This window comes from Perca flavescens, chromosome 5 (assembly GCF_004354835.1).
Source record: "Perca flavescens isolate YP-PL-M2 chromosome 5, PFLA_1.0, whole genome shotgun sequence".
Taxonomy (NCBI): Eukaryota; Metazoa; Chordata; class Actinopteri; order Perciformes; family Percidae; genus Perca; species Perca flavescens.
This window is the reverse complement of record NC_041335.1, coordinates 17,479,270-17,495,752: the sequence shown is the minus strand read 5'-3', so window position 1 is coordinate 17,495,752 and position 16,483 is coordinate 17,479,270. Positions and strand designations below refer to the sequence as shown.

General features: G+C 40.9%; 1 protein-coding gene across 3 annotated transcripts in view; it reads right to left on the bottom strand.

Moving 5' to 3' along the window:
* The window catches only part of coro1ca (coronin, actin binding protein, 1Ca), a 43,506-nt gene extending 29,833 nt beyond the window's left edge, over positions 1–13,673 (bottom strand). Inside the window, exons 1-2 of one of the 3 annotated variants that reach the window (XM_028577351.1) lie at positions 13,495–13,673; positions 3,461–3,481 (exon numbers count right to left, since the gene is read on the bottom strand). In XM_028577351.1, the coding sequence (XP_028433152.1) occupies positions 3,461–3,476 (16 nt within the window). In that variant the 5' untranslated portion in view covers positions 3,477–3,481; positions 13,495–13,673. The other 2 variants (XM_028577352.1, XM_028577353.1) reach the window with 2 other exon arrangements.
* Positions 13,674–16,483: the final 2,810 nt, after the last annotated feature.

Here is a 16,483-nt window from a genome sequence, read left to right as displayed (position 1 = left end):
TTAAAAAAAAAAGGTAAACTGTGTAGGAATTTCTCCCATCTAGCAGTAAAATTGTAGCCTGACGTGGTCCTACTCAGATTCTAGTCAGAATCCCGACCTCAAATTTTGTGGGCGGGGCTAAGTTCGGCTGGCATCCAGGCTAGTGAAATTGTATTTTGCATTCAAACAAATAGTGCTCTCTAGCGCCTCGCTTTTTCAAATGCGTGTCGCAACTACGGTAGCCATTATGTACCAAGAAGCTATGACAACATGTCTTTTTTGGCGACGAGGATTTCTTCCCCTGTGGCTCGGCGTAAGTATGATCCTCCATTATGAACTAAAGTGCAGTGCAGGCTTTCAAATTTGCCAGGGCAGTGACAAGCGCCTCTCACTGATCTCCTTCTCCGTTTCAGCTGGTTTCAGTCACGTGACGCTGGCTCTAAACGAAAACGCGTTGTGGATTAGATAGACAGGTAGGATAGTGCTTTATGTCCCTCTCAACAATTATAGTCTTTCAAAATGGCGGAACGACATGGAAGCCTCCTTGGACTTCCCCGTCCAATGTAAATACAGATAAGAAATTCTTCGCTTACGAGGATAAGTCCGATCATTGGCAGAGGTAATTTTACACCAATGAGGACATATTTATGAATGAAGACATTGATTTTAGCTAATAAAATACTTAAAACACTACACACAGTGTACCTTTAAGAAAATATGGAATAAAAATCCTTTAAAATAAGATATTGGGGGGTAAATTATGAATAGGATTGAAAGTAAGTTGAATTCGGCATAAATGTTAAATTAAATGATTGTCGAGTGTTTGACAGGCTAATTGTTGGCCACTGCTCATGGTCAATTAGAGCTAGTCCCTACTGGTTGTCAAATGGTTCCATATGTTCTGGAGTGAGTGCTCTTTCCTAAAAAAAAAAAAAAAAAAGGAGGTTAATCTATTATGATGATTTCTCCTCTTAAGTATGTTGTAGCTATAATAAATATGGGCTAATATTTAAAAATGTGCTTTTGACCTCAACAATTATTTACGATTACGTTACTTTAGAGATAGACTTAGGATGTGGTAATGGGCCAGTTTACTGTATATATAATTAATAAAGTGACTGCCTAGTCATCTGCGATCATCAATGCTGGGTATCCATCAGGCGGAGAACCTTAATATTCCCTTCCCTGCCAGTCTGCATCACGGAAACATTTCAGGACTGCTCTCTTAGGCATGTTCTCTTTTTGCTGGGCGTTATGCTTAGTGTTGTCTGCAACAGGTGAGGGTTTCAGTAAACGTAACATCCAGCAGCAAGACACACAGTTGTGTCAAGGTTAAAAAAAGGAAAGAAAAAAAGCAGAGCAAAATTTCACTTTATGCTATGGACAATTGCATGGGTGTTTGGTTGGCTGCCATCGGTCTCCAAGACATGTTTAGCAAACAGACATGCTGCTTAGCAACATCAGGGGAATACCAAGACAGGAAAGAAACACAATACAAGAGTAAGAAATACAAACTAATACGTATGTCAAAATGCAAACAACTGATAAACTTAGTTGTATCTCCACATTTGGAGACCTCGCCTTCCAAAACCAGTCTAAATTTACTAAGCTCAGGAGTACGCAGCACTGACACGCTGCCTCTAAACTACTGAACCTTGTGAAGAATTACTTAGGCGTTGTAGATGTAAAATGAAGCATGACTGCATGGCCTATTTCTCACCTGAAATGTAAACTATTGTGGCAGACTATTGAAATGGTAAAAATGTTCATTTCCAAACAGCCTCCATGTCTTTCCATGGTGGTAAAACCCAATGCTAAGTTTCCGTTGTCTGGTAATTAAATGGTATGTAGATTGATGCACGTAATGCAGAACCAAATTTCACAAGCGCAAGTTCCGTCAAGAAACTTTTAGCTGTCCGCCATTAGCAACACATGCTGAGGTTAGCATAAAAAAAGCAGATTGGTTTGCGAGTCGGTCACACTATGGCGAGCGCACATGAAACGCCGGAACTGGGAGACCTGTCTGCGGGTTCCCAGTAAGAAACAACCGCAACGGAGAGAGAGTTGGGTTAAAAAAAACAAGGAGGGTGTGTCGCCATTGCTCTACATTTGTAGGGTATGTGAATGGAAACACATCCAACATGATAACGCACAGTCAACTGCAAAAACCCAACAGAGCCTAACTCATTATCCGAAGCGGTTCAAGGAAAATTACACTCCTAACTCTTTTCATTATGAATTTATTGAACATTCAATACACACGCATTGAATTGTGAGACAAGTAGGGCCTATCCTCATGAGAAAAAAAAAGAAAAAAAAGGAAAAATACGTGAACATGGCCAAACCCTGCGGCTTGTCAATAGCATGGTATTTAGCGTTGGGTACCAAAACCGAGACCATTATATACCCGAGCGAATAGCGCACGTGACGCTATTTAATATTACACAGCAAGTAATGTTAGCCTACTGTTAGCTTGTAGCTGGCTTAAACACTGTTAAAATGCTGACAGCTAAACGGTGTAAATGTTCCAACACTGGGATGTACAACAGTATGCAGCTAAAGACAGTGTAGCCTAGGTGCACCATGGCCACTGCCGCTGTCGGAGTTGTTGGAGAAACAACACAGAAGGGACTCAATGGTGCATTCACATGCAACTCGAAATCTCAAGGTGCATTCAAAGTTATATAAACAGCAATTGACTGGTGAAATAAGTTATTGTTAAAATAAGTATTTAAAAATTTGACCATATGGCCCCAGCAATAAACAAGCCGTTCTTTAAGGTCACCGACTGTTTTCAAAGTTTTTAAAGTATTTGTCAGGTAGCGTTTAGCCATTGGCATAATTTTTAAAATATCGTTTTAGCACCGGTATTGGAAGAAAAAAACAAAACAATACCCAACCCTAGTTGTATTTCAATATTGCGGTTATCACAACAGTACTAGTTAATTTGCAGCAGAATAGTACATTGTTTTATGCAGGAGAGCTTTATAAGATGTGCCGTTTTAGCACTACAATAGTGTGTTTAGTCTCGACAAAACAATCACTGCATTCTTGAGGTCAGTCTGGGCATTCACAAAGATCCCAGTCAGACTATCCTTTAGCTCTACAAACAGCAGGAAATGTTCAAAAATCATATCTTACTATCGTAACAATCAACAACTCTGAAGGCAACAAATCAGGAGTAGTTCTGTCCCACTATGCCCAAGATGACAGCTAAATGTGACCTATGATACAGTCACAGAAAACAATTTGTCATTAGTTCTGTGCATTATTGCCAAAACTGACAGTTTGGATATGAAACCTTTATGAAGAGAAGGTTGGGCTAAATCAGTGTACACGCTGTAGGTCAGAGCAGACTGGGTGGGGTTGCAGCTGACTATAACACTGGTTCTTGGTGAGTAAGCCTTGTTGTGTGGTAGTGGTGTATCCTGACGATCCTTTTCAGGCAGGTATCACCATTTCTTAGTCACTGGATGCTCACCGTTGTTGGCAGCCATTCCAACTGATATATGTGATAAGACAAAAGAGAAACAAAACAAAACATTAGGCTTCATTTCTGGCGGAAAATCATTCATGTTTATACAATTGAGGAATTTCCCTTATGTCAATTATTACATTTACTATGCTGCTCAAGTCCTGGACTTGAACTCAAATCAGACTCTAGCTGAAATGTTGATAACTTTAGGCTCAACATCGACCTGGAATCATTTTTAACACTCGGGACTCAATCACCTCAGACCTTAGAGCTGCACATGACAACACTTGTGTTGAGCCTCCTAGGCAGAACTTCATCCAAGGTTTCAAATCTCACCTCATTCACTGGGAAAGAAAGATCCCAACCCCGCCATGCGCAAATGCCAAACCAGCTCCCTTTCCAGCGGGACTCTTATGGAAGAACATCATTATCTCTCACCCGCACCTGATGAGCTGAGCCTATAACAAGTAAGCCTACAAAGAGAGCATGGACAGTAAAAAGAAATGGATGCTGTGTGGCCTGCTTATGGTGGTTGTGCACAAATTTCCAGTTAATGTAGACTATTTAGTTGCCAGTTGTGCGCAGGGTACAAAATTAGCACCATCCAAATGCGGTTTAAATATGCCAAAAAAAACAAAAACAACGGTAAGCTATTGAGTGGATTTTTGCACCCTGGTTGTGCGTGAACTTGCGTAAAATCTTGGATGTACGATGGACCAACTGAAAAGCATAGCTGTCCTGACACCAATACTGTATGGTTTTAGTGAAGCAAAGTGGCAGCTGAACCAAGCTAAGATGTTAGACAGTGCAGCTCTATTGCCACAACTAAGGTGAATTACATCAGTGGAAGTGATGAGATTGTGTACTCCCAATCAAAGCATTAATTATCACATGTCACTTTTGTTTAAAAAATGTTTGCATAAATGCTGTAGATCTACAGGCTTCTGAGCAATTCTAGTCTATGGAGGCAACACAAATTAGCAAACATAACACAACACTGTACTTTTAAATTTTTCACAATCAATATCAATTTGAAAGCTGGTATCATTAAACTATTTAACTAGTAGCTCAGATACTGTGATAAAAAGAGCAGCACACAGGAACCAGAGGGGTAGGGTTATTCTGCTCGAAACTAGCAAAGGATTTATCCAGATGGCCAACTTCCTGTTAGACTTCTGCGGCTACCACAGAAAGACCAGAAACTACTGTAATAAGGAACACAGTCAGTCATTCTTGACACCAAAGAAATATCTATGTATAATAACCACGAGAAGACTTGTTTCCCTCATCAACTAATGAATAAGCTAAAAAAATTAAAAAAGATTTGAAAAAAAAAAAAAAAAAAAAAAAACTGAATTATACAGTAACATCTTTATCGGTCAAAATTACAAAAGGAAAAATTTATAAAAATACAAAGACCTCAAAATATGCAGGAGCCCAATTAAAGACACAACACTGAATCCTTTTGAAATCAATTATTTAATATTGAGCTTTTATGACCCATCCCCTTTCCCAAACATTAACGTCAAAATTATCACAGCTGACATTTGAATTCAACAATGTCAGCAGGGGCTCTGTTGAGGCAGTAAAAGCCTGGCACTAGTCCAACAGCCTCAGACATATGCAAGAGAGAGACACAAACTTTGGGGTAATGCAATGTTACTGAGTGACACGCCTGAGATTTACAGCTCACTGATCCCGCCTTAATTCAGGCAAAAAGACCGCAAGTATCAGTAGGGCCAATCAGATGAAAGGAGAGCTATGTACCTTATTGCCTCCTGAGCCAGCAGAGCTGACCCCGATGTGCAGAGACAAATGGAGGACCCTACCGCCGGAGGAAATAACCAACAGGAAATGGGACCAGTGTGACACACTTTAACATCCTTCTCTGCGTGCATCCCTTAACTCCATTTACATCTGACAATTCTGTTGAGGAAATGTGTATCTTACGAATAATTGAGCGCTATACTTCACCTTTATTGGTTATTCTGACCATACTTTAGGACTACAAAAACACAAATGATGGGGTTGTGCACAAAGTTGAAATGGTATGAAAAGGAACGTGATAATGGAAGAATTTAGGCCCTTCATGCTTGCAGTTAAGCTCACTGTGTTAGGCCATAGTGGGTCTTCCTCTCGTCTACCTCATAGTCACAGTACAGACTGCTGCCTTCCATTAAACCAAGTGGAAATTGTTTTGCTCTGACATAAAACTGCAAAACAGCTACAAATAGGAAACAAGTACAAAAAGTAAGGGCTCATGTTTGGTCAGTGTGCCAGAATGTATTACTGGAAAGGCAAACCCCTTTTCTGTCACTTGATCCAATATGAATCTCAGTAACTGAACACTAAGATCAATGAAGCACTTGGAGGTGACCATCAGGAAAATCTAAATGTCTCCTCTTTGTGCTACAGAGTAATCGGAGGTCCCTACAACTGGGACATTCACTTTTTGGAAGGTTACTGTGTATACATTTTGGAGCATGTGCATAAACATGTAAGATTATGGCACGTCCACAGTGACAGGAGACATTTAATGCTGCCTATCCCTGCCACATTCAGTTATGGTCACATATTCCAATTAAAACATGGGGCCACCCCATTCTGCCAACAGATATTTGTACTCACAACTGGTTTCTCATTGACAGGGCTCAAAGACATTACATATTGCTGCCCCACCCTGATAACAAAAGGCACAGCAGTAGTAAATAAACGGTTGTTTAAAGAGATGTCAGAAGACTAAACTTGGGCTTAAGTTCCTAGAGAAATGTCTGGACATAGGATGAGATTGACTAAACTGCTTACCTACAACACTTGGACAAAAAGATCCTGCTACCGCAGATAATCAGCCTAAACAGGATTAGATCTGCACAATTTTATCAAAATTGCAATATGGACTAGTGCAATATCCATATTGCAGGGGGCGCAATATTTGTTAAAAAGGCAAAATATGTGTTGAACCATTATGAAAGTAATGTGTTGCTGCAGAGGCGTCCCGGCCTACAAATCGTATCCTACAGAATAAAAGAAAAAAAATCTTTATTGTTTGGTACAGATCCTCGCAAAAAAAAAAAACACATTTTTTTCAATAAGAATTAGAATAATGATACAAAAATGACAATTCCCTCGAATGCCGTGAATCATATAGCAATATCAGTCGAAATAATCTGAAAAATTCTGGACAATGCAAAACAAGTATGAACCATGTTTATCAATACAAAACGGTATAGACAGCGTTTATATCTTTTCACCACCTTGTTTTGGGGTGTAAAACGGTCCGTGATGCTCGGTTTTATAGTGCGCTTGGTGAATGAGATGTGACATAACCAGGGACAAATCCCAGCCACAAATTGGGATGAGCTGATGTGGGAGAGGGAGGGACAGCAGAAATAGAGATACAATTATGGTAAATCCTAAACAGTCTCCACAACACAGTTATTTTAGGATACTATGTTTATAATTTACTATTACATAAGCTTATATCATCAGACATGCCAAGTATAAATATTTCTGATAGTTCTTCCTGAGGTTGTTACCCTGAAGGGGTATTGACTGCCATGTTGAGAGAAAATAGACCCGTTTCTAGATCCGTTTCCAGGTTGAATCTGACTGAAAAAAACTCACTAGTCCTCGCACATTCATAAGGCTCTGACACACTCACCCGACGTCAAAGAACTAGTGGAGACAAAGGCCGACAGACGCTTGGCCAACAGTGAAGCAAGAGACGACACTTTCAATCAGAAATTTAGTGAAAAACAAATAAGAGGAATTAAGAACCTTGATAATTGACTAAAACCACAGATTTACAGTATAACTATTTCAGCACTAGAACATATAAAGACATAGTGAGTGCTGCATGTCCAATAACACTTAAAACTGCAATATGCATCTTGATCGCAGAAGTGTAAGTTTGTTAGAAGCCAGAGACATTGGTCTCATCTTGAGCCATTTATTAGTCTAAAGCTGAGGTCACTGGCATGCATAAAGCCCTATGTGGACACACGCAATCAGCAATTAAAACAAGGCTCAACCATGTTTCTCAACAGGTCTTATCTGCTAAATGTTTAGTTTTGCAATTCCTTTGTTTGTTGCTGCTTTTCATCATTGTTGTTATTGCTAACATCCCTGCTGGGGCTGCTTGCGTCATTTTGGTAGCCACAGTCCAGGTCACTACAGGCCATGCATTTAAGGTACATCCATCTAACAAATTGTAGGCCAATGTGCCTACAATACAGGGCAAATACAACTTGTGGGAGCTACAGTTAGGGCTGGTCCAAATACCATTTTTTGAGCTTTGAAGCTTCGGTAGTAATGAGCATCGAATATTCAAAGCTTCGGAGAGAGGGGGCTTAACAGATTATTATCTCTAATAAGGGCAGGAATCTCTATGTGTCTGTCTGTCTGTCTGCATTTTGATCATTTTGAGAACCTTTCATCCAAACGACTTCACAATGGAGTGCAGTGACGTATTTGGTGCAATATAGATTGACAGGCCAGACGCGTTCAGAATTAATAAACTTTTAACCTCTCAAGGATCACCGTCCCGTCAACGGGACACTTTGTGACGTCGCTGTAACCTCGATAAAACTTCCACTCCTGAGCGTTTTTATAACTTTAAAGCATTAAATCTTTAAACAACTGTTACAAAGTAACAGAAAATAAAACAATTCAGCCGTAATCTGCGCAGCCGAGAGTGCATGCATACCTGTTTTTGTTGTCCTTTCAGCAACATTAGTGGTATTTTGACCAAAACTTGATTTTCATAAATCCCCAAGAGTCCAAGGAAATGTAATATCCAAGCTTTATATTCCAAAACGATCTCTTCGCCTCACAATGTTGAAGTTTCTGGCCAAATCACAACAGAAAAACGCGAAACAGTTTTCCATTTTCGCACTTGTTATCGCCGCTAGCTTCTCTGCCCAGCTTGCTAAATGCTCGAAGTGGCCGTCATCGTGTACCGACAGTATCTTCTTTTTTGTAGTTTATTGTCGGTTGGCTAACCAACTTAAATGTGCATTACCGCCACCAACTGGACTGTGAACGAGAGATAAATGCAGAAAAGAAATAAACCAAAATAAAAAATACCGAATATTCGAATGTCAAATTTTCAAATCGAATACCAACCCACCGAACGAATATTCGGGTCCAGCCCTAGTTACAGTATTGTTATTTTATTGTCTTAACTGCCAGTAATGGCCACAGACGTTTCTTTCCCACGCTTGCTACCCATGACACACACACACACACACACACACACACACACACACACACACACACACACACACACACACACACACACACACACACACACACACACACACACACACACACACACACACACACACACACACACACACACACACACACACACACACACACACACACACACACACACACACACACACACACACACACACACACACACACACACACACACACACACACACACACACACACACACACACGCCTCACTGCTCCCTATACACTGACTGCCTTCTGCCTTTTGTAACCAAGACCGCATGAGACGCCACCTAAATCCCCTTCCTGTAACCAAGGCCACGGACCACCATTGTAATCAGATTCCAGCTACATTCCAGTGCTTTTTGCAACAATGAGATAAGGTGCTGGTTTTTCTCCTCTCCCTACCCAAGTGACCATGCAGTCTGTGCTCTGCTCAATTTAAATACTACTGGAACACAATTTATTACGGACCAGGGTTTCAAGGAATGCCGTTATATTCTTTTATACTTTGTAGGAAATGAGATTTGCAGACACAAATTCTTTTAACTAGGTAGCCTAGATGTTGCGTAACTGTATCAGAAGCATTTGGTGTGGCAGACAGATATAACATGATTTCAACACCTTAAGTTAAATGAGGTTTTGCCAACTTCCTCATTCCACAAAACAGGAAAAACAGGCTCCTTAGATTTCAGACATAGGAAACATAAATGTCAGAACACGTCCACATGTTTAGTGTGACGCTTACCATGCTTTAAATTGTACTCCATCAAAAACCTCGATCAAAAACTCTATCAATTTCTGTGCTGCGAGACTTAGGACTTACTTTGAAACTTCTTATCCTACTTAAAAGTCAAGGTTTAAAAGAGACTACTTTACAATCTTATAAAATTACTCACAACAGGAAAAGCTCTGGTTTATATGACAGTGTGTAGCATTACTTTAGTATACATACAGCATCACAACCTGAATATATAACCTCTGTCTAAGTTTCTTTTCCATCATGTGATCAGCCCAACAGACACCACGAGGACAAGGACAAATGCAAAAACCCTATTCAACTTTTTACAAAAAAATTCAACTCCTAAATATTACAGTTTGAGAGTAGTATGCCTTTTCCTCTTCCTGATCAGCTGACTACAGTTCTCTCTCACACTCTCTCATCCAGCTCGGTCATCAACTTTAAACTGCTTCTCTCCTATTTCATAAGTTCATAAAAGCCTCTTTCCGACCAAGTAGTTACAGCAACGTAGTTATAGGAACAGTCCACTTGTAAACAGTTCTATTAACTACTCTCCCCCAAAACCGGTTTTACCATTTGCATTCACACTGGCCAAGTGGCCATAGGAACTGACCTTTTGTTATTATAACACAGCCATCCAACCACCACTATGCGGAAATGGGAAAAGACCCTGCCCTGAAGTAGGAGCTGAAAGAGTTACAGGAACTGTGGCTAGAGGAACTTAATAATCCCCAAATTGGTCCAGTTGCAAAACGAGAAAAAAAGGGTTCTAGGAACGTAATGTTCGAGGAACTGCAAAAATCCCTCCGGTTGGAAAGCGGCTAATGAGAGTGTAGCAACTCCAGACCACATGCTGGCGGTAATGCACCTCTAAGCAAAGGCTTTTTACCTGCAGTGAGCTTATAATAATCTTTTTGGTCAGGGGGTTTACATTTTTCCTCAGCTTGAAATCTGAAGTGTTTCCATATCTGCGGCGCCAAAAAAACAACACACAAACTTTCTAGTAAACAAACAGAACATGCGTTGTTTCCCTCCCACCGCTACTAAAAATGTGATCACCTCATCATGCCGATCGGCAGGAAAGTTCTGTCAAAAAGCGTCAGACAGTCAGAACTGTATCAGGAGAGATATCAAACGGCTGCTGAGCTACTTTCTATCTAATGTGCAGATTCCTTAGTCCACAAAACAAAGCCCAAGGCTGAACCGTTAATTCTTACATTTTTCAGTACAATAATGAACAATGACTTCAGATGGCCAGCAGGGAACAACCAGATCTCCTTCAACACTGATGAAGTAAATGTAATAGATACTGGATACAAAACTATATGATCTTCCTGAAACCAATTCAAACATGCACTCGTGACTTCACCACAGCCCACATCAGCACTCCTTGCTGCAGTTGATAGGAACAAATACTCCTTCACATCTTATGTTTATTTCCCCTCTACTTCTCTCAGCTCTGCTATAGGAAGGCAGGCTACGCACACGTAAGGACCTTGTACTGCAGCACAACTAGCAGAGGTTGATGCGTCTAGTATGGTTAACAAGCCCAAACACAGCTGTAGTAATGTTGGCTGTTGACCCTGGGGGTCGCTCTGCCAGCCTTCTCCTGCTCTGCATCCCACAGCAAGTCTGGGCAAGGAGAACTTCTCCAACCCCAAAGCTGATTACACACAGGGACCTAATGGCGTTTTTCCATTACATGGTACCTGCTCGACTCGCCTCTACTCGCCGTGCGTCCGTTTTCCATTGCAGATTTTAGTATCGCCTCAGCGTGGCTGGTCGTCATAGCGACTGCTGTGGGCGTGGCTTAGTAGCTTGCTTTTCCCATTGACATATCCCTGACGCATATCCTGGTTCTCAGTCTCCGTAAACAACATGATATCAAAGAGTTAACATTTACTGCTCCAGATTTCCCACCGTGGTCACATATATGACTCTAGAGTCGCTACTCGCTGCGGAGATAATCGCCGTCACTCTCTCACTTCTCCCTCGCTCACTAGCTCCCCACACACACACATACGGCGACTCGACACACACACATCACACATGCACACACCAGTATAACCATCAGGCCACTTGTATGCTACGGAGAAAGCTCTGCGTGGAGCCTCCGGCAGCAAAAAAACACCGCTGGCTAAACTATTTAAAAATGCCGTCTCTCGCTAGCAATGCAGTGATCAGTGACGCTTCTTTCCGTCCAATCAGCAGCCTGCAAGGTTTCACGTCACCTTCTCGGCTCGCCTCAGCTCGCTTGGAACCTCGACTGAGCAGGTACTAAAAAAAGTACCTGTTAGCCGGTACCAGGTACTTTTTTTCGTAATGAAAATCCAAAAAAGGCGAGTAGAGTCAAGGCGAGTAGGTACCATGTAAGGGAAAAGCGCCATAAATAACCTAGTTCAAGACAGGGGCCAAATATGCAAATCATGTTGCCCTTTTGGCACACTAACCACGGTCATTACTGGACAAATCAAACTGCCCTATTGTTATGAGCAAGCAAATGAGCCGGTGGTGGCATACAGATGGAGGGGTCACACAGAGGACTATTTGGGTCATCACACAGCCACTAGGGCTCGACTGCAAGGACTATTTACAACTGCCGAGTGAAAATGGGAGCATCTTTAATGATCTCCCTACAACCTTCAGTTTTGGATCAATTTAATACATTGCTTTCCCAGAAAGGTAACGGTATTTGAGAATCACAGGGTGGGGCTTATTCATAATACTTCTTACCAGTGCCTAAAACAATTTCTCAATTAATCGATTAGCTGAGGGACAGAAAAAGAACTAATTGATTATTATTATAGCTTGGGATGGACGATATTCTTTTACTTCACTTTTAAAAGACTATATGATGAATAAAAAAAAAACAATAAAAATTATCTTCAGTGGCAGCCCGACTTATGACACACTCCGAGATTGCATTTCCCTATCAAAAAAATTCATTAATGTGCAAACCCAATTTAATTACAACATATGTGGTCCAGTTGTGGAAATAAAACATTTAGGTAGACCAGACTTTTCAGGGAATAAAATGTCTTTAAATACAAGCAGCACTACTAGTAAATAATGTACCCTATCTTAATTCGACTTGAACATAATTAAACCAAACCCTTGTTTTGCTGTAAAAAGGACTCCAATTTAAAACAGCTGTCAACATTGTACCGATGGACTGTGCAACAGACTCAGGTCCAGCAACACAATATGTCTGCCCTCATTGACTAGAACTATAACATGTTAATTATCTGTACTGATTTTGCATAATTCCATACCAACATTTTTGCACGTGTTATGGCGAAACAAGCAGAGCTGGTGGAGGACACCGTGATTATGCTTTTGGGTAACATCTTAGTTGCTAGCATGGAAGCAGCGACCGCTCCTATGCTATGACCCTTTCCCATTTAGGCCCATCTTCCGTACTAATGTGTTAGTGGGTCAAATCTAACCCTGGCATCTGGATGAATATTCCGGATATTGGAAATAAATCAAAGAGCCCCGTTTGACAAAAAAAATATTCGTCTCTATAAATTAAAGAGTTAATTCTTGGATGTTTAGTTTGTTTGGAGCCAATTGTTCAATGTGAACAGCCTTTATTAACAGTCAGGGTGCCATAGACCAGGGCGCGGTTGTGCTGCCTGCACCTCCGTTAATGTGGATCTATGGAGATAAGTTTTCCTGCCGCACTATGGTTAGCTAGCTAACGTTACCCCACCCCGCTCAATAACGTGCAACAGCACATTTCATGTCGTGAATTATCTACCGAACCCATTCAACACCAAAAGGAACAAAAACCTTGCTTGAAACAAGCAATTGCTTCGGTTATCGGTTAGAAACTTTTTTGTACTGTCAGTTAACCGCCGTTGAAGGCTAGTGCTAGCTAAAAAAAAAAAAAAAAAAAGTGCTACAGACTATCCCAATTCATTTTAGCTAGCGCATGCACTTTCCTGTCTGGATGGCTGTAACGTTATGTGGACAAACGAAGACCTTTAGAACCAATTTAGAGGGAGGGGAGGTGGACAAACAAAAAATGCCAGAAAAATCAACGTAATCTGTAACCTACCTTCTGAGAGGAAATGAAAGTATCCAGAAAGCCGAACGATATAACACAGCCCAACGCGTATCCCACTTGATTCCTCCCTCTGCCTGAGCCGCTGCTATGCTGACACCACACCACTCGTTCTGTGTGCGCTCTTTCCTATGGCTCTTTCGCCACTCTGACGCTAGTCTCGCCCCCTGCTTTGGCTTGGCGAGCCCTGTGTGGATCAGTGACCTTAGACGGACAGCTTCAACAGCCAATCAGAGTGACGTTTTGGATAACAAGGAACAAAACTCACGCCTCCTTTCTTCAGGTTCCCAGTTACAGAAAATCACCATTAATTGTCTTTATGGTATTTTAATATCCTTTGGTATTATTGTGACACCCCTATTGTCTAATTTGATTCATTTACCATGTATTTATCATTATCACCCTATTATATTGTAATCATACCATAATCAGAAAAAACATAATTCTACTTACCCAAATGATCACATTTATTTATAAATTAATGGGATTTGTGTAGTTATTTTTTGTGAGGGGTAGACAGGTAAGGCAATAATAAGTAGGTAGGTAAGTAGGTATTGTGCGTGTTTATGTGTGTACGTGCAACCTTGAGTGAGGTGGGGTAAATGTATGGATACGGTATAAGGATATTTAAGTGAACGGTATGAACGGCTGAATGGTTCTATAGGAAAAAGTAATTATTTGATCTTTACTATGCAGTCAGCTTCTAATGTCTATGAAGAAAAATATATGTCCAGTTTGTGATATGCAGCGAAACAATAGAACATGCATAGGCCTACCTACTGTTCTAGATATAATTTTATAACGTCAGAAATATCTCCCAATTCTCCTGAAGAACACAATGTACCGCAAGTGTATTACAGCACCACAAGATGGCGTTATTTCACACATCCAGAGTGATGCAGACCTTTGACAGAAGAAAACAGCTGCATTCCATCATCCAACCTATATTCTCTTCCCCCTCCTTCAGTCTTATAGATTAGGCTTGATGCAAGTGTTTGTGGTGAATCTGGCAGTCCAAATTATCATGGTTCATGGACCAAGAAAGCAGACTTAATTGTTTTGTTTTTTTGAATAGCAAATTACTTACCAATTTATTTACCTGCTATCCTGTACCTCATGTGTTTTGCACTTTCCACAGTTTGTGTATGTTTACCTCCACTGTATACAGCGTAGACATACACGTGGATAGCTCAAAATGCATACTGATAACACGCCATTTGGCTTTAGGAAAGTGGCGTGTATGTTTACGCAAAGTCATGATGCCATGTTGTCATTTGATAGTATAGAGTGTGATATATATATATATATATATGTATATATATAAATATATTTATTTATTTATTTATTTATTGTCATAAACCAGATTTTACCCTTACCTCTTCTCACTGACGGCTTCCTCTCGATTGCCTTATCTGTGGACTTCTGAGCCGAGTCAAAAGCTGCCTTCATCTGTGCCACCTTCACAGACTGGCCCTGCTCATCAGACTTGATTTCAGCTGGCTTTGTCCGGTCCTGTTGCTGCAGCTTTTCATGCAGTTGAATGGTCTCTTTTATGAGTTCTGAGACAGGCCTAGATTTGGGAGTGCTTTGGGATTTATCTCTCAGTGAGATGCTGTCATTTCCCTCTTTTCCAAGTTGTTCATCAGGTTGATCTGGCATCATATTTTCTGTGTTAAGGGTCAAATTAAGATCCTGCCTTATGATCTGGTGTCTTTCCTCTGAGATAACTGTGCCAGCTGCAACAAAAACTGAGCCAGCATTCACAGCTGGTGCAGCAGTGTCCTCAGTGGAGTCCTTCACCTTCTTCCTCCTTATAGATTGAGTATCGGAGCATGCAGAGCCAGATAACTGCGGATCAGCTTTGCACTCACTGACACTCTTTATTTGTAGCGGTGGTCTTATAGTACTGGTTTCTGTCTTCTCATCAGTGAGTAAATGGCATGAGTCTGCAATTTGTCTAACGCTTTTGGTGGGTGGAGACTTTACATCAAACACTGATAAAGATGCAGATTCCTCAGCGATCACACCACTCATTTCACATGATGTTCTCTCATGTGAGACAGCTGATTGTAAGTTGTCTGAAAACAGGTTTTTAAAGGGGCTCATGTTTGGCTTTATCTCCATATCCTCATTGACTGAAGCATCTGTTGAGTTAATGTTCTCCTCTGCACTCAGACAATCAGCTTTGGAACACTGGGATTTTGTGAGTGAGCTTTCACACATAGTATTCCCAATCACTTCAGGCTGAAAACAATCTGAGGTCATACTGTCAGCAGCAGCTGCCTGTTTTATATCCACGTCCCTAATGTGATGATCTTTGGTTGCATGGTTTTCTTTAGGCTGTTTTTCTTTCAACCTCTTCATGTCACATACTGAAGGTGTATTTACATCTGAGTGATCAATTTGATTGGTGGATAGCACTGTTGCAGCGCTGTCAAGGATTCTCTTGGCAGCAATATCCATTGTGTTCTTGTCGTTTGTGTCAACCTCTTTTATTTTTGAAAGAGCTGGGGTTGTCTCCTTTCTGTCTCTCTTCAGTAGCTTCTCCAAAATAGAACTGGGTTCAAAGGCTGGATTCAATGTTGAACACAAGTCTATATTTTCATTTGTGGTTGTTTCAGTTGTCTCCATTGGTAGATAAGGCCTTACTGACTCCCTTTGATCAGCCGTGTCAGTGACCTTTGGTTTTTTTTGAAGAGTAGTCATTCAAAACCGGCTTCACCTCACAAATTTCCTCTTTTGTATCATTCTCTGGCCTCTCTTTTGGAGGTCTACAGTGAATGGTATCACTCACGCCTAATAGAGACTCTTTCTGCAGACTGTTTTTCAAAGGATGTTGGGGTTGAGCTGTAGGCGGTTCCTTCTCACTCAAGCAGCCCACTGTTCCACTACAGAGTTTAATATCTTCAACTTCAGCCATGATGGTGTCATGTTGATCTTGCTGAACAGACAGTAACAACTCCCTTCCTGCATGAGCTCCACA